Source organism: Lemur catta, chromosome 12, assembly GCF_020740605.2.
Source record: "Lemur catta isolate mLemCat1 chromosome 12, mLemCat1.pri, whole genome shotgun sequence".
NCBI lineage: Eukaryota > Metazoa > Chordata > Mammalia > Primates > Lemuridae > Lemur > Lemur catta.
The window spans coordinates 40,448,688-40,472,373 of NC_059139.1; the positions used below are offsets into that span (position 1 = coordinate 40,448,688).

Below are 23,686 nucleotides of genomic sequence, written 5' to 3' on the forward strand. Positions count from 1 at the left end.
TTACAAGCAAGCTCAATGGGATCAATGAGAAAGTTGAAAATCAACACAAAGTAACCAAAAAATAATAATAATTCAGAACATGAATGAAAAAATTCACTAAACGGATAGATTTAAAAAAAACAAACTGCTTGAAATGAAAGAGTCATTTAGGGAATGGGGTAGGGAACCTGTGGCCTCAGGTCCAAATGTAGCCCTCCAGATCCCCAAGTGCAGCCCCTCGATAAAATCCAAACTTCACAGAACAAATCCCTTTATTAAAAGCATTTGTTCTATAAAATTTGGATTCAGTCAAAAGGCTGCACTCAAGGATCCAGAAGGCCACAGGTTCCCCACCCCTTTAGGACTTTTGAATGAACCTAGACAGTCAAAAATAAAGAAAAAAGAATCAAAAGCAATGAACAAAATCTTAGAGAAATATGAGAATATGTAAAACATCCAGACATAAGAATCATAGGTATCCCTGATGGAGAAGAAGATAAAGCAAAAAACATGATAACTGTATTTGAGGTAATAATGGAAGAGAATTTCCCTGACCTTGCTAGATATTTAGACATCCAGGTATAAGAAGCTCAGTAAACTCCTGGAAGGTTCATTGCAAGAAGACATCACCAAGGCATATAGTCAGAGTAGACAAAGTGAACGTGAAAGTGAAAATCCTACAAGCTATGATGAAAACATCAAGTAACTTACAGAGGAAAACCCATCAGACTCTTGGCAGATTTCTAAGCAGAAACCTTACAAGCCAGAAGGAATTGGGTCCAATTTTTAGTATTCTTAAAAAGAATAACAGCCAGCCAAGAATTTTGTATGCTATAAAACTAAGTTTCATGAATGAAGGAGAAAAAGTCTTTCCCAGACAAGCAAATGCTAAGGGAATTTGTGACTGCCACACCAGCCCTTCAAGAAATGCTCAAAGGGTTAAGCATCAAAATGAAAAGTCAATACTCACCAGTGTAAAAACACCCCAAAGTTTAAAAAAGAAAAAAACTCACAGCTTTTATCAAACAGTAACAGAAGGGAGAATACAAATTAACCAAATAACAATCAACACAATGTCTGGACAGTATCTCACATACCAATTTTAACATTATACATAAATGGTCTAATTGTCCCACTTAAAAGATATAAATTGGTGGAATGAATGAAAAAACACAGCCAAAATATCTAGTGTTTCCAAGAGACCCACATAACCACAAAGATTCTCATAGAATCAAGGTAAAGGGGTAGAAGAATATATTCACAGAAAATGCATACCAAAAACAAGGAAGAATGGTTATGTTTATATCAGAAAAAAACAAACCTTGAGGGAAAGTAGTATGGAGATACCTCAAAGGACTAATGTGGACCTACCATTTGATCTAGCAATCCCATTATTGGGTATTTACCCAAAAGGAAAAAAAGTCATTTTATCAAAAAGACACTTGCACTAGAATGTTTATTGCAGCACAATTCATAATTGCAAAGATATGGAATCAAACCAAGTCCCCATCATTACATAAGTGGATTAATAAAATGTGGTATATGTATACCATGAAGTACTACTCAGCCATAAAAAAAAAGATGGTGAACTCATACCTTTAAGTCACTATCTGGATGGAACTTGAGACCATTCTTCTAAGTGAAGTAGCTCGAGAATAGAAAATCAAATACCATATGTACTCCCTATTAAATTGGAATTAATCGATCAACAGTCATGTACACATATGGTAGTAAAACTCAATGGAAATCAAGCAGGGGGGAGGAGGGAGGAAGGAATGGGTAAATACACAACTAACAGGGCAATGCACACTATCTGGGTGATGGGCACACTTATAACTTTAACTCAGATTGTACAGAAGCTATTCATGTAACCAAAATGTTTGCACCCCTGTAATATTCTGAAATTAAAAAAAACAAAACAGAAAGAAAAGTAAGTACAGTTACATGATTCTAGGTCCATGGGAAAAAAAAAAATTCCTCAGTGTAAGGAAAGGTTTCTGACACTTACCTTCAAAAAGAATTTTTTATGTAGTTCCTCCTCTGGGGCATGTTGAGATGGAGTAGGCAATGTCCTCAAAAATAATAGTTCTTACATTATTTCTTATGGTATTCTTTGATAAAAGCTGAGGAAATAAGAGTATAAATTCATGAAAGCAATATTTTTAGTAGCCAAAAAAATATGGTCCAGTTTTCTTACAAAGATAACTTTCAAAACTATATAATACAATTTTATTATAGAAAAGTCAGAAAATACAAATAAATATTATAAGCTCAAAATCACCCATATTCTTGTCTATATTAAAGGCATTTAGTGAGTTGCCTTCCAGAATATTTCTTATGTATATACTTAATTTTTTTCTTTGTTTTTACCAAGAAAAATCAGATTATAATATAAATATGGTATTTAATATGCTTTAACTTAAAGTTCTTATGATTATATCATGTTCTACTTAACCAATATACTGTTATGAGACATTGAGTTTGTTTTTTATATATAATTTATTTACCAATATATGTGGATAAATATTTGAATACATCACAGAGAATATTTGAATACATCACAGAGTATTTCCTTAGGAGGAATTTCTAGAAGCAGATACGTTAGTTAAAGCCTACCTATTTCTGAGGGTATATATGTGCAAAATTACTCTCCAAAATTATTGTAAGCAGCAGTGTATGAGGGCTTTTTGTCTCTGCTGCCTTGACTATCCTCATTTTCCTTTTAAATCCCTCATGATAAGGGTCTTTTAAAAAATATTTGATGTCAACTTCTGTCATATATGGCAAATAATATTCCATTTTTATCATTTTGTACTTTAAATTTGTTTATGGTATTTTCTGAATGTACAGAATTTCTATATTTTTATGTAGTCTCATGTAGTGACCTTTGCCTTTATAATTTCTGATTTCAATATCATTTTAGGTATTAAAAAGCTTTACTCACTACAGAATTATATAGACCTTCTCTTTACCTATATTTATTTTAGGTTTCATTTTGTTCTCATTTCTCCACATTGAACTCCAATCCATTTGTTCAGGTGTATGATTTGGTAAAAAAAATAAAATATCTTTCTTTTCCATTCCTTAGCCATATATCCCAGCAACATTCATTTAACAATCCATTCTTTCTATGCTGATTGGATTGTCTTCCTTTAAAAAATTATTATTATTGTTATTGAAGTATGTGTTTCTTGGCAGCCATTCTTTTTCATTCATCTATCTTGTCATATCCTATTACTTCACTCTTATAATTATTCTAGCATTTTAGTAACTCACAAGTGAATCAAACTATAAGTTAATTTAAGGATAATTGGCATTTTAATTGACATTTTTATAATATTGAGTGATTGTTTTTATGGTATATCATCTTTCAGTAATGTTCTATAATTCCTTCCTAAAGGCTCTGTACATTTCCTGTTATCTTTATGCCTATATGTTTGGTGTTGCTATTGTAAATGAGATCTTTTTTCTCTTATTATTGCTGCTTTTGTTGATATTAAATATTATGGGAAACTTAGTTTCCCAGTTTTAGACTCTTAGGTTTCAGTAAGGTGACTAGTAACAGAAAAGTTATTTATTAAATAATTATTATCTTGGTTACCTAGTATCTCCATTCCAGTTGTGTACAAGCCAGGGGAGATAGTTATTGTCAAAGGTTAATGTGGGAAGGCTATTATTTTTTAAAAGGAAGATATTTGTACAATACAATGAATAAGAAGTTGCTTGTAACAGAATTCTATAATAGTAGCTCAAGGGATAGAAATACAGTGAAATTCCTCCCAGATATATTCCATAGAGAGTGTTCTCTAGCAAATTAGTGATTTTAAATCTAAACTATAACATTCACTAGTTTCTCACATAAATTACTAACCACTGTTGGCTGTTAGTTGAAAAGGTGAAGTGGGATAGGATATGTACACAAAAGGGTAAGATGCATTAATATCTATTTTTTTTAATGGAGGTCAGTATATATTGTTGACAGCTAATAGAAAAGAAATCAAATTTGTGGGGGTCAATGTTGTTTGCTAATTAGTATCCATAACCTCCTTCTTTCTTCCTAACATAACCCTGAGTATTCAAGTCTCCCAACATAGACCCAGTGGCTCTTGGCAGCAGACCCCATCCTCTGTGCCTTGGTAATCTATTCCCTTTGCCAGTGATTGGTTCACAAATGGGCATGTGATCCAGTTTTGGCCAATGAGATGAGAAGAAAGTGTGTCTTTACTTTTAAGACATGAAATGGAAAAACCATTCATTCTCCCTTTGAACAGGAACAAGAAAGTGTATAACAGAGATAGTTACTGGAAGCCATCTTATAAGCAATTGGGAACCAGCCTTAGTATGAAGCTTTTATTTTGGATGGCAGAACAAAAGACATGAATGTGGGCTCTTGATTACATTGTTAAACCACCAATTCAGTCAACTTTGAACCCCACCCTAGCTTTGAATTTTCTGTTACATGAAATATTACTTGTTAACTAAGTCAATTTGAGTCAATTTTCTGTTATTAATAGTTTCAACCAAGAGCAACCTACCTGATATAAGCATATTATAATGATAATCAGAAAAAAAAACTAAAAATGATATGATTCACAAAAATTTGAGAGGTGAGAAGAAAGATAGGATAAAAAACTTAAATCCTCTTAGAGGGAAATCAATAATATTTAAAGTTTATAAATCAAGAAATAGTAAAGAAGATTTCTGGAATTATAGTGTGAGATACTCAATGGACCCTTCCCCCAGCAAAACAACCATTTAACTGATGAAAATAATTTTTAAAAAATCAAAGTCTACGTAAATTATCCTAAGGACATACAGCAAATGGAAAAGCATTTATTCAAAAATATCTACTAAAACCTACTGCTGTTGTAGGTAAGAACAGCAAGAGCCTATAGGATTCGATACAGGACCAGCTTCTAAACCCCTAGTTGCCAGCTCAATGTGATAAAAGCTCTACTTCGGGTGGATACATCCAGGAAGATGGGACTCCCTCCATCCATTCTCCTACCGCCAGTCTAGGGCTACAGTTTCACTCTAGGCAAAGCAGACTATTGATATCTCTCATTCCCCAGCTCCATGTTGCAGAGGCTCTATTTCAGACAGTCACAGCCAAGAGTACTGGAGCTCCCTTCCCCACCTATCCCCTAGTTGCAGGGTGGAAGTTCTACTCTAGGTACAGCAGTCCAAGTATGCTGAGCCCTGATCTACCCAACCCAGTTTGCTTATAGGGCAGAGATTCCAAGCCAGGAGAGCCAAGCCAAGTCAAAAAATATCAGGAGCGAGTACCCTATTCATAGGGGAAAGGTGTCACTCTGGGACAAACAGACCACTGTCCCCATGCCCAGCTCCAATGCAGTGATGCAGAGTTTCTGCCAAGGAGGGTGGCAAACAGTAAGAGCAGAGAGCTCCGCAGCTCTCAGGGAACTGACTTCATCTAGAACAGAATGTGGGGAAGTTCATACCTAAGTGCGTTGTTGAAAACAATGGAGATTTTGGTGGTAAGCAATTTAGGGCAGACTGGTAGCTCCATGACTCTAGTAGCAAAAAGCAAAATACTTAATATGCTAGAAGATAATCATGGCAAGAGCAAGCTAAGAAGAGGCTTCCTAAGGTGTAGTAAGCCTCAGAGACTGGCAACACTGTGCCCCTGCAAAAGAACCTGACTTATGAATCAGACCGTAGAGCATGTTATACCCCAGGGCATTGTGGAAAACAATAGAACAATCAACAAGCAATTGGTAGAGGCTAACAGCTGTGTGTAATACTAATAATGGAAGCCCAGCCAGAGCTTAAAGGAGTGATCAGGGAAAGAGAGTCAAAGCAGACTGGGCTAAAACTAAGTACAGTCATCCCTGGTGGTCAGTAAAACTGGGTGTGTGCCTAAGCTTGTGCTCTGTGGAGCACGATGAGAGGCTGCACACGGTGGGGGAAATAGGCTTCATTAAATTAGTCCATCCAACTCATTGAACAAATAAAGAAACAATAACCAAAACAAGCTCCATGGAGGAGAGTCCAGAAGAAACTCATACATCTGTGGTCAACTGATTTTTAACAAGTGTTCCAAGAATTAGTCTTTGTGTCATTTCACTAAATGGTGCTGGGACAACTGTATAATCACATGCAAAAGATTTAATTTGGACCTCTGTCTCACACCATATATATGTTAACTCAAAATGGAACAAAGACCTAATTATGAGAGTTAAAAATATAAAATTCTTAGAAGAAAATACAGGTATAAATCTTTGTGAACTTGGGTTAAGCAATGGTTTTTTTAGATATAACACCTAAAGTTCCATGCCATGCTCATGGATTGGAAGAATTAACATCGTTAAAATGTCTATACTACCCAAAGTAATCTATAGATTCAATGCAATTCCTATTAAAATACCAACATCATTTTTCACAGATTTAGAAAAAATAATTATACACTTTGTATGGAATCAGAGAAGACCCCGTATAGCAAAAGCAATCTTAAGCAATAAAAACAAAATGGGAGGTATTGATTTGCCAGACTTCAAACTATACTACAAAGCTGTGGTTCTTAAAACTGCTTGGTATTGGCACAAGGGCAGGGACACAGACCAGTGGAACAGAACAGAAAACCCAAATATGAAACCATCCTCATATAACCATCTAATCTTTGACAAAATAGACAAAAACATACTCTGGGGACAAGAGTCCCTATTCAATAAATGGTGCTGGGAAAACTGGATAGCCACATGTAGAAGACTGAAACAGGACCCACAGATTTCACCTCTCACAAAAATCAAATCACGGTGGATAACAGATTTAAACCTTAAATGGGAAACGATTAGAATTCTAGAAGAAAATGTAGGAAAGACTCTTACAGACATTGGTCTAGGCAAAGAATTTATGAAGAAAACCCCTAAGGCAATCGCAGCAACAACAAAAATAAACGACTGGGACCTGATTAAATTAAAAAGGTTCTGCACAGCCAAAGAAACAGTCATGAAAATAAACAGACAGCCTACAGAATGGGAAAAAATTTTTGCATACTACACATCAGATAAAAGACTGATAACAAGAATCTATTTAGAACTCAGGAAAATCAGCAAGAAAAAATCAAACAATCCTATCAAAAAATGGGCAAATGACATGAATAGAAATTTTTCAAAAGAAGATATAAGAATGGCCAAAAAACGTATCAAAAAATGCTCAACATCCCTAATCATCAGGGAAATGCAAATCAAAACCACAATGAGATACCACTTAACTCCGGTGAGAATGGCCTTTATCAAAAAATCCCAAAACAACACATGTTGGTGTGGATGCGGAGAGACAGGAACACTCATACACTGCTGGTGGGAATGCAAACTAGTGCAACCCCTATGGGAAGCAATATGGAGATAACCTTAAACAGATTCAAGTAGACCTACCATTTGATCCAGCAATCCCATTATTGGGCATATACCCAGAAGAACAAAAGTCATTCTTTAACAAAGACACCTGTACCCGAATGTTTACAGCAGCACAATTCACAATCGCAAAGATGTGGAAACAACCCAAGTGCCCATCAATCCATGAATGGATTAGTAAACTGTGGTATATGTATACCATGGAGTACTACTCAGCTATAAGAAATAGCGATGATACGACATCTCTTTGGTTCTCCTGGAGAGAGCTGGAACCCATTATACTAAGTGAATTATCCAAAGAATGGAAAAACAAGCATCACATGTACTCACCAGAAAACTGGTTTCCCTGATCATCACCTAAATGTACATCAGGGAAGGATACCAATTGGATATCAGACTGGGATGGGGGGTGGGGGGAGGGGATGGGTGTATGCCTACATGACGAGTGCGTTGCACACCCTCTGGGGAATGGTCATGCTCGAAGGTGCAGACCCGGGGAGGTGGGGGGGAGGGGATGGAGGTATGACTACATGATGAGTGCCAGGCGCACTGTCTGGAGAATGAGAATGGACGCGCTTGGGACTCTGACTCGGGGGGATGGATGGGACATGGACAATGTATATGACCTAAACTTATGTACCCCCATGATGAGCTGAAATAAAAAAAATAAAATAAAACAAAGAAAAAAATAGACTTTGTCAAAATTGAAAATTTCCTTGCTTTAAAGGATATTATCAAGAGAGTGAAAAGCCAACCACAGAATGAAAGAAAATATTTGTAAATTATGTATGTGATAAGGATCTAGTATCTGCAATATATCAAGAACACTTACAACTCAACAGTAAAAAGACAAATAACCCAAAGGATTTAAACAGATAATTCTCCAAAAGATATAAAAATGGTCAATAAGCACATGAAAAGATGCTCAACATCATTGGCCACTAATGAAATGCAAATAAAAACTATTTTGAGATACCACTTCATACCCACTAGAATGGTTGTAATCAAAAAGATAGACAATAACAAGTGTTGGTAGAGATATGGACAATTTGGGACCTGTATATATTTCTGATTGGAATTTAAAATGTGGTCATTTTGGAAAACAGTTTAATAAATTTTCAACACAGCAGACTCCAAGTCTGCTTGTAGGTTGGGAAGAGTTCTGGGTATGTCCCAAATTAACTAGAGTTCTTTTATCTGTGGAAATGAGAAGGACCCTGGGATGGGTAAGGCTTGGGAAAAAGGCCTCAGGATAGGTGGGACATTTCCCATTCATTGATAACTTCACTACATGTTTTGATACTGGGAGCTCTCACATTATCATCTCAATAGTAGGCCTGTTCAGGGAGGTGCTAAATGCTACACAAAAGAATCTGCAGGCCAAGGAAGAGAAAAGGCCAGGATTTGCAAACAATGTGGAGTGGCATTATCCAGGTAAGGGAGGAGGAATCCCTCAGCCAAGGAGATCATGGTCTTATTTTGAGGAAAGACATCATCTTTTGTTGAATGGACTTTTTGACTGCAGCCTTCAAACCAAGCATGCCATTTCCCCCATTGTGAATGGACTCTAGAGGACCCTCCTGCAGGCATTCCTGCTAACACACCTCGTATCAACTGTTCAGGGATCCCAGCCCACAGTCATGTGAAAGATGATAGTGTCGCAGGTGTTACAAGGGGAGCCACAGGACCAGTGCAACCTACCTCCCAACTGTGAAATCACTCCCTGCTCTCACCCCATCCACGTTCACAATGCACCCAGACCTCGGCAAGGAAGATTCCTATCCATGTTCCATTTTTTTCCTCTCATCAATCCCACTCTCCCTTTTGACCACTCTCCTACCCTCCAGTGCCACTACTCTTGGGCCTTTACATGGTGGAACTCGGTGCTGATGAGCAGATACACTGGTGAACTCCACTGGAAAAGGAAATATCTAATTCTCTACCTTGTTTATAGAAGTCCCAAACTAAGTAAGGAAATGACATTTAAGCTAATCTAGGATTTTAAAGCATAGAACAGACCTGCAATTTTTCACCAGGAATATTTAGGCTGTCACAATAATTGGAGGATTCTTCTAGCATCTAGTCAGCAGTGAAAGGATGACAAATATCCTATAGCATTTGGGCCAGTCCCACACAATGAAAAATTATCCTCTGTCCTGGGGATAATTTGAAGATGAGGGTGAGCAGGGAAGGTGAAGTCCTATTTCTTTTCATACAGGAGAATCATGGCTTGAGATGGATGCAGTGCTCACCTTTTGTGGAGCCACTAATATATCCCTCCATAGACTTGTCCTAAATCCTGAACTGTAACTTCACATACAAAATAATAATAAACATCAGAACAGTACAAAATACTTGTGGTATAAGTAGAGCTTATAGTAAGAGCTCAACAAATGTTATGGTTGAATTGGACTTAATTTAATAGATTTCCTTTTGGCCTTATAATCCCTCTAACAAAGGGCAAACTATTATAGTTATTCTTGAGTAATGAAACATTTACTGAAATGATTTTTTAATGCTCCAAAGCCGTTAAAGGACATCAGTAACACAAGGTAAATATAACTGCCTCAGGTAAAAAGCTTGGGTAAAGGCTCTAACCTAAGAAAGTCTTATTAGCAGATTTCTCCTGGAGCAAATGGTTAAAAAAATGATTGCAACAACTCTTTATCCTGGTACAAATATTATATTGAATTGTAAGCACTAAATATTATAGTTCCAAATACCAAATGGAATTATCGACTTAAAATGGATAAATTTTTAAATAGTGCTTATCTAGCTAATAAAATAGGAGCTCTTAAATTACAATAATTTGCTTTCTATAATGACTTAGATATTATAAAACCCATAACTCCATTTTGAAAATGTCAGGTAAAGAATTTATGGTTTTTATTTCTGTCCCTGTTATATATGCCTGTCATCAGGCTGCATATTCAGCTGGACAATGGGATTTCCCAAAGTAGATTTTAACCTTGAACAGTTCACTAGGAAAAGGTATGAAAATCAGATTCAGATTTACTGTCAAAGGATACATAGGTAAGTATTCATCGATATTGGGTGAGATATTCCTGGTTGGCCTCTGCTTTCCTAGCATACAAAGCCCTTCTTGGCCCCCAAATCCCACAGGATGTACAGTGAGACCTTGCAGCTACCACATGGTGATCACCTGCCAGGTCGCAAGACCTGGGTATGTGACTTACAGACTTACATTACGTATTTCTGTGATTCAAACTGATAATTTTCTGTTGAATATAAGCTGTAACAGCAGATCCAAACTTTTTTCTAACTTGTGTTGTTCACCTTATAGACAGATGAGCATTTCTGGGTGCCTCACATGGGTACAAAATGAGTTTCATCAGGAGTGGGATTTTTTTGCCCTTTTTGCCCTTTTTTCAGAGGTGCAAAGTAAGCATTGCCCCTGAAGCCCTGAAGATAGTTTTGAGATTGTCGTAAATACACAGTAAAGCAGGTTCAAATGCCAAATTTATTAACCCTTCTCCATTCTTGTGGAAGGGAAGGATGTCCTTGTACAGCATCCTAACTCAGCCTTACTCTTGCACAGAGAAAACTATTTTAATGTATATATTATTGAAATATAATAAAATCAACATATTAAGGGATAAGAGTGAGATAAAACTAATTGAAAAGTTTCAAAGATCATTCACAAGATATTACTAAACCAAAAGCTATGTTAAGTAACGAGGATTTAGCATCAGCTAATAAAGATTGTTTTTTTTAGAGATCTCCCTTTTTACACAAATGTCCACTGACTGGGACTCTAATTCCCAATCTTGTTCTATTGCTTGCAAATGTCCTTTATTGTACATTAATTTCCTTGAACCAAATAATGCCTGTGAACAAGCACACACGAGCACCTACTGAAAATTGGGAGAGTTGGGTCTTTACTCAAATTCAGGACCCATCCTGGTACACGTATATAATTCAAAACTCTTGAAGAAGTAGTCTTTTTATTATTATTACAACATGTTACAATTTTCCTCTTTGTCAGATGATTTTTTGTGCTTTGCATCTCCAGAAAAAAAATGAAATATTATATATCAAACAACATAGAACTAAGAATTGTGGGGGAAAAGTTTTCAGAATAATGAGAAATAATTTTAAATGGGTAAACAAGGCCTTTAATAATTTGAATAAGATAGCCATATACACACCTCGTAGTCTTTTAAATAGAACATAATATCATTGGGTCCACTTAAATGACTATGCCTTATATTTATAATAATATTCTTATCAAGTTCCCCTGCTAAATAAGACTCTAGGGTACCGTGAATTAACCCTATCAGAACACTTACCTCATAACTTTAGGATGGCCTTGTTACTAGACAGGACTTACTGGAGGTACTATGCCTATTACACAGCTTTAATTCCTGCACTTAGTAGAATGCTTGAAACTATTCTAAACAACTCTTTATGTAATTATAATGAATTGTTTAAATTGGTTTTACCTGATCAACACCTATAGGAATAACAGTCATCGGGCATCAGGCAGATGGGGGGGTGTATACATACATAAAGAGTGCAATGCGCACCGTCTGAGGGATGGACACGCTTGAAGCTCTGATGGAGAGGGGCAAGGGCAATATACATAACCTAAACATTTGTACCCCCATAATATGCTGAAATAGAAAATAAAGTTACCAACATTTAAGCATGCAGCTGAAACCAAAGTTGCACCACCTTATTGATGCACTCTGTAGTTCAAAATTATCCCAATATGCATGTGATTGTCCTTTTTTATTGTTTGTGATATAGTACCATGAAATCTCATGATAATACACCCTGTAATAATGTGAATTCAGATTTTATATAGTTGGCAGTTAGCGCCTGACCTTAGCCAAATCAAGAAGACTAGAATTCCTTTATCTGAACAGTCATTTACTTTTTTGATGATAGCATGACACAAAAATGCTGCTGTTTCCACTGCTACTGCCACCACATTTATCTAAGTGTATGGTTGGAATAGACTTAGATCTTTCCAGGATATTCGGTTTATTTTTTATTTTTCTAGCATATTTATTTTCTAGCATATCTAATATCAGTATTAAATACTGATAAAATCTGGTAAATTATAATATGTGTTTTAATAAGAATCATCTACTACTCCCTACTGGTAACATTGGCTGAGGAGGGGATAAAGGTAGCTTTCATCACCTTTTACTCAGAGCACTACACCTTGGTCTACCCTTAGATTTTTCTTAATGTTTCTTCCAGGTAATTTTAGGAAATATATTGTTGAATATTCTCTTTGTTGCCAAATCCTGCATTTCTAAACTCAAATGCTGCTGGATTGGAGGCAACACAGATCTATAGAAAGAACAATATCCATGGGTAAGGTTAATACAGTTTTATAGTGGAGTGAGATAATGCTTACCATATTTAAATAAATTCAAATCATTTTAGAACAGAAAAGGACCTACGATCATTTCATCCAGTGGTTATCAAATCTAGCTGTGCGTCAGAATCACCCAAGGGGCTTATTAGAAAGCACAGACTCCTACATCACATACAATTCTGCTTTAATACATCTAGGTGAGGTTCTAGAATTTGTCCTTTTAACAAGTACCCTAAGTGATTTTGATGCATAGCCAAGCATGTTGGAATCACTAATCTAGTACAGTGCCCTGCAAAGCAGGAATTACATTTAATTCATCTCCGTATTCCTAGCTAGATCAGCAAAGTGCCAGGCACAGAGTGGGTGCAAAATCAACGTTTGCAAGAGATAGGGCAGAAAGTGAGTACAAAGAGAAGTTCAGTGATTTGTGGAAGACCCCAAGTTAAGAGGTATTAGAACCCAGTTCTTATTTGGCCCAGCAATGGAAAGAAATGACTTCTGGATCCTCTCTTCTCCAACAATCTTTCAGATCAAGTATAGTAAATTAAATCATCCAAAATCATTGGACTCATAAGATTATGTTATGGATACACAGGTGTATATGTTCAATAAGTTGTAGGTACAAGTCCCATCTCATCTTGCAAATTTTAATAAAGTAATCTCTCCAATCATAATTTTCTTGGGTGTTATGAAAATATTTCCTAAACCTTCCTGTTTTGGTGTGTTAATATGTGAATTTGTGAAATAGTTTAAAAGTTCATTGTGTAATAAGTTCCTTGAAGCCAGAAAACAGAATATCACAGACATTATTTGCTTTTCCTTCTCTCACCTACCCCCTAGAAAAAGATTGTGTGGCTAGTTATCAAAACTGCAGGTATTGGATGACTCTTATGATGTCCTTTTGATCTGTTGTACTAGAATTCAATTATATTTCCAAACAAGTTTTCAGTATAAGATAGGGTAGTACAATGCATTCTCTAGCTATTATGTCAACAATTTAGAACATGGCCGCAAATTTTCAAGGAGGAGGAGGAAGAAGGGAGAGGAAAAGAAGGGAGTGAAAGGAGAGAAATAAAAAGTGTTGAGTTGCAAACTCTTCACTTTGGTTTGTATTATCTCCCATATGAAATCATCACTGACCGGCCACATGGGTCTCATATACAAGGGCATTTAGAAAACTGTGACTCAATTTGCCCAAGAGTTAATTGTTAACACAATACCACTTAGGGGATTTTTTTTTTTTTAGCTCCTTATCAGTCAACCTGATCAGGGGATTTTTAACTTCTCAGAAAATGACTCTGAACCATAGTCATCAGGGCTTAAGGATCAGTCCTGCAAGAAAACCATAGTTACTGTAAATGATTGTGTTTCAAGTCATTTGATAACTTCTTCCATTCTCTTAATCATATGAAGGGTACTGATGAGCCCTTTTAACCAGGTGGTAGTACCATGACTATCTTGTACTAAAGGGCTATAAACAGGCAGTGGGCAAAGTGGACTTTAATAAAACAGCTGTGTATCATTGTAGAAACCAGTGTGAGAATATCCAACCTGAAATGATTTAACTGTTAAGCATGTAAGGTATAAAAAATGTACTAGCCATAATAACCCTCACCCCCTCAGAATACATGGTGAGACTACAAAAATACCTTTTCTCTAACTTGTATACTGGTTCATAGGTGCACAATTTGGAGGGGAGTTGGAGTTGCAGGTTTAATACATAACATCACTTGCCTAGAGTAATCTGTTTCTTACATTGTTCCTTTGGTTGTTAATTGTAAACTTTTTGAATCAATTTTCCCTTTGAATTCCTTAGGTAATAATCAGTCCAAGGCAGTGATTAGGAAAAATAGAGAAAATGTAATGCAACTGGCTTGAGCTGAAGCTCAAAGCCTGAAGTAGTATCAAAACTAAGGAAATGCTACAGGTGATAATTGTGGGATAAAAAGTAAGAGTGGATGGTTGATGGAAAACCTAGTTTGCTTCTCAGATTAGTAACCAACTCTGCACTGGCCTAAGAAGAGCTTCTCCATTTAAACAGTCTAACTCAATCCTGGCTTTCCATGGCTCATATAAAAAGACTTTCTACTAAAGTGAATGTCATCATGTGTGTTCTGTGATTGGTCTGTGCGTACTTCAATTGAATATTTCCTTTTTAACTCATTAGTTGGCTTCTGAAAGTTTGAGAATTTTTACATTTTTTAAACTCTCAAATTTATAGCAAATCTGTAGCAATGAGCTAATGTAAAAGCAAATAGAATATAATGGATTATGAAGTAAAAAGTATCACTTCTGAGTCCTGATTGCATTTTAGCTGTTCTTTTGCTACACCTGTAACACATTATTCCCCGTTTTTGTCTACTAATTTATTTTCATCTTTTAGTCTACAGTTTGAGGGCAGGCATGATGCCTCGTGTATATTCCTCACATGGCATAGTGCCTGACATAATAGTTAATTCAATACATGTATGTTCTATGTGTAGGCATATCAATGTTGCACCAAATGTGAATTTCGGGGAGTTGTATATACTTGAATTTAAAAAAAAAAAGTTGAATCCACTTTTGTCTTCACTGACTTAAAGACATATGAATTTATTATCAAAATACCACAGCAATCATTTGTCATATTCTTGCCATTTTACTCAAATTAATGGTTAAAAATACTATTTTCTTTTGCTTTACTCTAGAACTGAACAATGCCACAAAAACATTCTTTACTAAAGAATATTTGAAAATAAAACAAAGCTTTCATAAATCCAGCTGTGCAAAATGGCCTCTACCAAGCTGCAAAAAAGCATTCCATCTTTTTGGAGGTAAGGAAACTAATATGAACTGTGAATATCTATTTGGTGCATAGACTCAAGAACAGAATGTCTGGATCATAGAGTATGAGTATATTTAACTTGACTGAATAGTGTCAACAGTTCTCCCAGATGACCAGTCTGGATACCTATGGGAAACAACTAGTGTTGGCAGGGAATGGGAATTAGGAACCCTCATTATTATTTTAATTTGCATTTACTGATTGCTAATAGTTTAAAATCCCTTTTAATGCTTATTAGCCTTTTGGATTCCTCTTTTGTAACTACTTTGCTCATTTTTCTAAGGTGGTTTCTGCCCTTATTGATTTTTGAGAATTTCTTAATCCCTTTTCAGCTTTAGAAATTACAGATTTCTTATCCCAATTTATTATCTGCATATTAAGTTTGTCCACAGTGTTCTTCATTGTAAGAAATCCTTACATTTGATATAATTAAATCCACTTTTTGCTTTTTCATTTGTGTTTTGAATTTTTATTTGAGAAGTTTTTCCCTACTCCCAGGTCACAAAGGTTCTCACTTAGATTTTTTTAAATATTTATTTTATAGTTTTACCTTTCATGTTTAGGTCTTTATATAGAATATACCCCTTATATTATATTACAGAGGATTCACATATGTCTATTTTCAAAAATAGCCTACTTTTCTGAGTATTTATTATATAGTCTTACTGAATTTTTGTTATTTCCTAACTATTGTTGCAAAGAAATGTTATTATTATAATTACTATCTCATATTTAACAACCTTAGTAAATTATCTTAGTGAATCTAATTATTTATAGGGTTTGGGTGGTTTTCAATGAAGACAATTGTATTATTATCTTAAATAAGGACAATTTTACATCTTTCAATCTAATGCATATGCTTTTTTCACTTTACATTCTGAGCTAGGACTTCTATTTGATTTTGAACATAAAAAGTGATAACAGCATCCCTGATTTTTAAAGAAATGCTCTTAATACTTGAGTATAATTGTTGCTATGTGTTTTTGGTAGGTACCTTTCATCAAGTTTTAAGAAAGTTCTCATCTGTTCCTAATTTGCTAATACCTGTAGTTTTTCTTGAATTGGGTTTAAATCTTGTGAATGTTTTTCAGCATTTCTTGAATTATCATATGGCTTTACTTGCTCACTTTGTTAATGCATGGAATTAATAGATTATGATCAATTTTTCTAACGTTTTATGCTGTATTCCTGGAATCAACTCAGCTTGATCATTTTTATACACTGTTACATTTGGTTTGCTAATATTTGAGAATTTTACATCTACATTTATGGTTAAGATTGTATCTTTTTTACACTATGCTTTGTTAATTTCTTTTTACATCAATTTATATATCTTTTTGCTAAGAATTTGGTTTTTTTAGTTTTCAAATTTGTCGGCATAAGTTGTTTATAATATTTTAATCTCTCCTGTATCTACAATTATGCTCTCTTTGTATTTTTTATATTATTTAGTTATGCTTTATTTTGGTTTTTTCCCCTGATATTGCCAGGTATTTGTCAATTTTATTATTCCTTTTAAATTAACAATTTTTGGAATTGACTTTATTGTATTATATCTTTATTTTCTATATCATTAGTTTCTGCTCTTTATTAAATCCTTACTGTTATTCTCCTTGGATTTACTCTGTTCTTTTTATATCATAGTAACATGACTTTCTAAGTCATTAATTTTTATCCTTTTTACTTTTTTTTTTATTTCAGCATATTAGGGGGGTACAAAAGTTTAGGTTTACTTTCTTTAAATTATTATTTAAGGCCATAAATTTCCCTTTCATCACATGTATTTTTGTTATTCTTGATTTCTAATTATTTTTAATAATAAACCACATTTAATTACATACTGATAGAATCATCTTGATTAAAAATAAAATTGTACAAAATCAGGATCATATTGAAAAATTAGCCTTTGTGATTCCTATAGTGATACCACACTATAAAACATAAGATGCCACCTCTACTAGGTTAATAGGTTCCCTAACAAATTTACTTCTCAGCTTAGTTTTATATGGTTGGTAGACTGAGGTAAGGTAGGCAGGAGGATCTTATGAGAAAGAATAGACATTTCTTTTTTTTTTTTTTTTTTTTTTGAGACAGAGTGTCACTTTGTTGCCCGGGCTAGAGTGAGTGCCGTGGCGTCAGCCTCGCTCACAGCAACCTCAAACTCCTGGGCTTAAGCGATCCTACTGCCTCAGCCTCCCGAGTAGCTGGGACTACAGGCATGTGCCACCATGCCCGGCTAATTTTTTCTATATATATTTTTAGTTGTCCAGATAGTTTATTTCTATTTTTAGTAGAGACGGGGTCTCGCTCAGGCTGGTCTCGAACTCCTGACCTTGAGCGATCCACCCGCCTCGGCCTCCCAGAGTGCTAGGATTACAGGCGTGAGCCACCGTGCCCGGCCAGAATAGACATTTCTGTAGCTGCCTTTGGCTTCACAAAATTAGTGTTTCTTTCCATACTCAAAAAATCTTAACATAGTTATAGATTTTCTAACCAATGAAGCTTGTATATAAACTCTTCTTGAACTCAGCCATGAAACTTCCTCACGCTTACCTATAATAGACTCATTCCTTTTCACTTTATGAAATAGTATCTTGAATATATTGATGAGTAAGCAGATATGTTTTAATTTTTTTCTTCTTACAAATATATATTTCATATTAAATATAATACATAAAATGGGTAATGTGAAAAGGAATGGAAATACTCTTGGTAAATGTGAGATAGATATTTCTTATCAGGCACTAGATGCACTGATGACTCTGTCAGTGGCATTTCCTTTCCCTGAAATACCATTTCCAGGCATTGCATCCTCAGTTTATTTTGTCAGTCCATTTGACATGGTTTAATCATATATATATACACACACATATTATATAAAAATATATACACATACATATATATAATTATATATGTGTGTATAATATATATACATACATACACAAGGCAAGCTAGCTAAGAGGTTTTCCTAAAATGTTTTTGAAAAAAGAGTTCACATTGTTGAATTTTTTAAAAAATATACTCAAGTTAAATTTTTTAAAAGCTTTTAAAATTCCATGTCTTAATATTGCTGGCTGTAACAAAACACGCAGCTGAAATGCAGGTGTCTGACATATATTTATGACAAATCCATCCATTTCTCATGAAGCCTGGGGGAGTTTTATTTGGTCATTAGTTTGGCTGAAGGTGTTAAATTGATTCTGCAAGTTTAAACATGTTCATTATAAATCAAAGGATATCCAGATGGAAAACAATGTTTGTCTCTAATAGAAAACAAAATGGTACATGCTCAAACAACATGAGTTGGAATATGTCCCAGAAATTTGCCCTCTCAGAAAGTTTAAGGTAAGTCAGAAATTTAAAAATATGCTATAATCTTGTTTCTGCCTTTTAGGAGAAAGGTGCGTTATCCTTTACATTTCCTCTGAAATAGCCACAGTTTTGTTCACAAGGTATTTTGAAGGGGCCTATAAATTCTGAAATGTCTTTTTCTTTCTTTTTATTTTGGCCGAATCGGGTTATGTTTTTGTTATAGGGTTTACTTATGAGTTTAAAATTTATTTCAGAAGCATTTTCCTTCTACATTGTTTATGATTCAAATAAATTACAAATTATATATTTTGGTCAAATATCATTGCTTCATACCTGTTATTTTAAAAGTTATGAGCAGTGTTTTATTTTCTCAGTCTTCCTCCTCTCTCTTTCTCCCCATCTATCCTCTCCTTCTCCCTCTTTCTCTCTCACACACACACACACACTCTGAAAATTCCATCCTTTTCATTGTTTCACATTTATAGAACTTACTTGTTAATTCCATATGAAATTGGGTGTTGGTAAGAAAGCTGCCTTCATTTTAAAACACTTGCATTTGAAACAAATGCATACATATGTATGTCCATTAAAAATCCACTGACCACAAGATCTCTGAAATTAGCACAGGAAAAAAATTACCTTAGTGGGAAAGGGTGACCATGTAGTCCTGACCTTGTCTCTGAGCCCATAGTTTTACTACTGTGTCCCAAAACTAATGCTTTCCCTAACTACGCTGAAGAATAAATGGCATCAAGTTAAAGCATTCAAATATGTAATAAGATGACTCTGATACTGGAAACTGAATTTTTCGAACCTTTGATAAGCAAAGGCTAGAAAGGAAGTGGAGGAGCTCAGAAGACTAGGTGAATTAAAATTCCAGTATTCTGAGAGCCCTGTAGGAAAGCTAATATTGCCAGCTATTTGCTTCACTGGGAGTATTTTCTTAGTCTGGGAATTATTTGAGAATCAGTCTTGCCATAGACAGAGAACTTTACGAAGGGGAAGACACATCAGCAGAGGTTTTGATAACCACATGGACCAACATGTCAGATTGGAAAAGGAGTCCAAACATATGGCCAGTTTTCCACATGAGACATTTGCTAAGAGCTGTGGCAGTACAAAAGGCTAAATAGCTGACTCAAAAAGGCAGAATTAAATCTGTTACAGTCTAACAGAGTTTATGAATCAAATTATACTATAGGGAGGGATCTACAGCACACAGTAAGACTCCTTAAAACACTTCCTATATTTTAAACCTATGTAGGATGAAAGGCTAAAGAGCTTCATCCACAACATCTGAAAAGCAGAACTTTCAAGTTAGAGGAGCTAGAGACCTTCTAAACTGTTAAGCAAAAAACCCAGAGGACCATGCTCAAAGGAGGAGTCCAGACCTGAAAAACAGAATACACTAAACACTAAGACACTGAAAATTTCCTGCAGTGCCATGATGAACTCCATAGTGTTTTTGGAAATAAAGTCTGATTAAAGGAGTGAGACTGCAGTAAACACAACATAGGTCATGCACTTTAGACATTTGAAATCAGAGATTGACTGGGTCTAATGAAACCTGCAACCTAAATTCAAACCGAACCCTGCTTGTTAATTATTGGATTGAAGTGATGAACCTCTCATGCTATCTTTCTGACAAAAGAAAGGTCCATCCCTCTCTGGAAGGAAATAATCAACTTTATTCTACATGAATTTCTTATACAAGAAAAAATTATGAGATATGCAAAGGGTTAGGAAAATGTGACCGATAATCAACAGAGAAAGCACAAAATAGAAACAGATCTCTAGTTGATCTACATGTTGGAATTAGCAAAATAGGACTTTAAAATATCTAATTAGAAAAAAAATCAATGAAAAAAGAGAAAAAGATGGACAGAATAGATAAAAAGGTAGAAAATGTCAATAGAAAATGGAAGCTATAAAAAAGAATAAGACACTCATCATGTAGGTGTACCCCTATCCCCTCCCCCCACCCCCATCCCCTCGAGTCAGAGCATTCAAGCGTGTCCATTCCCCAGACAGTGCGCATTGCACTCATCATGTAGGTATACACCCATCCCCTCCCCCCACCCCCCAGTGTCTGGGGAATGGACACGCTTGAAGCTCTGACTCGGGGGGATGGGCGGGACATGGGCAATATATATAACCTGAACTTTTGTACCCCCCTAATAAGCTGAAATAAATAATATTAAAAAAAGAAAAAATAGACTAACCGCCAATAAACACATGTAAAAATGTTCAACGTCACTAATCATCAGAGAAATGCAAATCAAAACTTCTGTGAGATATCACCTAACCCCAGTGAGAATGTTTTTTATCAATAGGTCCCAAAACAATAGATATTGGTGTGGATGTGGAAAGAAAGGAACAGTTACACACTGCTGGTGGGACTGCAAACTAGTGCAACCTCTATGGAAAATAGTATGGAGATTCTGCAAAGAAGTAAAAGTAGACCCACCATTTAATACAGCAATTCCACTACTAGATATTTATCCAAAGGAAAAAATTCATTTTATCCAAAAGACACTTGCACTAGATTGTTCATTGCAGCACAATTCACAATGGCAAAGATCAACCCAAGTGCCCATCAATTTATGATTGGATTAGTAAAATGTGGCATATGTATACCATGGAGTACTACTCAGCCATAAAAAATTAGTTAATATCTTTCCAACAACCTGGATGAAACTGGAGAACATTGTTGTAAGTGAAGTGTCACAAGAATGGAAAAACAAACACCACATGTACTCACCATTACATTGGAACTAACTGATCAACACTCATATGCAGACAGAAGTAAAACTCAACAGAAATCATGCAGGTGGGGAGAGAGGGGATGGGTGAAATCATATTTAACAGGTACATTGTACATTATCTGGGTGACGGACACACTTATAACTTTGACTCAAGAAGTATAAAAGCAATCAATGTAACCAAAACATATGTACCCCATAACATTCTGAAATAATAATAATAATAATAAAAACTTAACGTAGGCAAATAATCTTTGCAGACAGCTTGATTTGCAGGTTGTGTGAGTATATCCTGCTATATGTCTATTCAGCTGGACTTTTTGGATTTGTACATAAATTGATCTAAAAATGTGGATCTTTTCTGTCCTCTTTCCAGCAAAAGCAGTCTGTTATCAGCCTGTTCATTGTTAAGAATCAGCATTATCCTCATAAATTTTATTATTCCTCAGCCTCATGTATTTGTCTATTGTTTACGTCTGTCTCTGCCATTAAACTTTAAGCTGCAGTGCCTGAGGACAAAAAAATTATTTACATTACAACTATGCTTTTCTCTCCCTTTGATATTTTTGTCATTTTTGTAAATAAATTCTCCTTTTGCCTCAAAAAAAAAAAAAGAAATAAAATAACTAGAAAATAAAAAAAAAAAATAAGACAGACGTTCTGAAAATACAAAGTGCACTATCTGGATTAAGAATGCATTAGATGGATACAACACGGTGGCTCACACCTTTAATCCTAGCACTCTGGGAGGCCGAGGCAGGAGGATTGCTTGAGGTCAGGAGTTCAAGACCAGCCTGAGCAAGAGTAAGACCCCATCGCTATAAAAATTTTAACATTAGCCAGGTTACAGTAAGCTATGATCAGGCCACTGCACTCCAGCCTGGGTGACAGGGCAAGACCCTGTCTCAAAAAAAAAAAAAAAAAAAGAAGGGAAAAAAAAGGAAGAAAAAGCTAATATGTGGAGAAAATGGAATAATAAAAAAATGTTTGATTGGGATCCATAGGAAAGCAATAAAAGAAAAATACAGGAATAAAAATCAGATACAACAAATAAAAAACAAATGTAAATATCCTAAACATTCATATTAAAATATTAGCAGATAGATTAAAAAAGAAAACAAGAACCAACTACATGCTTTTAAACAAGAGACAACGTTTAAATATAAAGGCACAGAAAGGTTGAAAGTAAAAGTATAGAAAATGATATATCATGCAATCACTAATCAAAAGCAAGCAGATATGGTTATGTTAATCTAAAAAATTTACACTTTAAGTGAACAGAAATTACTAGAGATGAAAAGGAACATTTCATGGTAATAAAAAGGACAATTCAACAGGAAAATATAAAACCATGAATTTGCATGCAACTTAAAAACTGTTTCAAAATATATAAAGCAGAATTTGGCAGAATTAAAAGTAGAAATAGATATAAATCCACAATCACAGTTGGAGATTTCAACACATCTCTCCCAAGAACTGGTAGAAAAAAAGAAACACACATACACAATAAGGATCTAGAAGATCCTTCACCAGGGAAGAGTAGTGGCTAATCTCAAAGGTTGGGGCTCATGTTATTGTTAATATATTAGTAGCTTGGGTTTTTGAGTTCAAAGGCAGTGCTTTGGAGTGGCATTGCCTACTCTTTTCCCTCCTACTTCTTGCACTTCCTATACTGAAGCACAATGGGTGCCCTTGCACTTCTTTCCTCTAAATTCAAAAAGGGCCTCATTTAGTCAATCCACTGTTCTCATTCTATTTTGGCTGTTACAGATTGCATAATACAACCCTGCCATACTTTTCTGAGTTCTGCTCCTTTATCCATGCAGCTGAGTTCATTGAATAAACGAACTGAGACTTCAGTCTGTAGGCTTAGTTCTACCTCTTACTCTGTATGTGGATCCCAAGATGTAGACTAGAGAAGGGAACAAGGAAGCCCCTGATTTTTTCAAACCAATTTACTAATAAGCCTTGCATTGGGGGTTATTGTGATTGCCTGTACTAATGAAAACAATGTTTTGTTTCTCATTTGGCTAGTGAACTGTTCACCAGAATCTAGATAATACAATTTGTAAGATATAGCTTA

At 35.2% G+C, this 23,686-nt stretch overlaps 1 protein-coding gene across 1 annotated transcript in view; it reads left to right on the forward strand.

Moving 5' to 3' along the window:
- The window catches only part of RNF180 (ring finger protein 180), a 135,195-nt gene that overhangs the window by 96,365 nt on the left and 15,144 nt on the right, over positions 1–23,686 (forward strand). Inside the window, exon 6 of the mRNA XM_045566071.1 lies at positions 15,393–15,518. Coding sequence (XP_045422027.1) covers positions 15,393–15,518 — 126 coding nt within the window. The remainder of the gene's footprint in view (positions 1–15,392; positions 15,519–23,686) is intronic.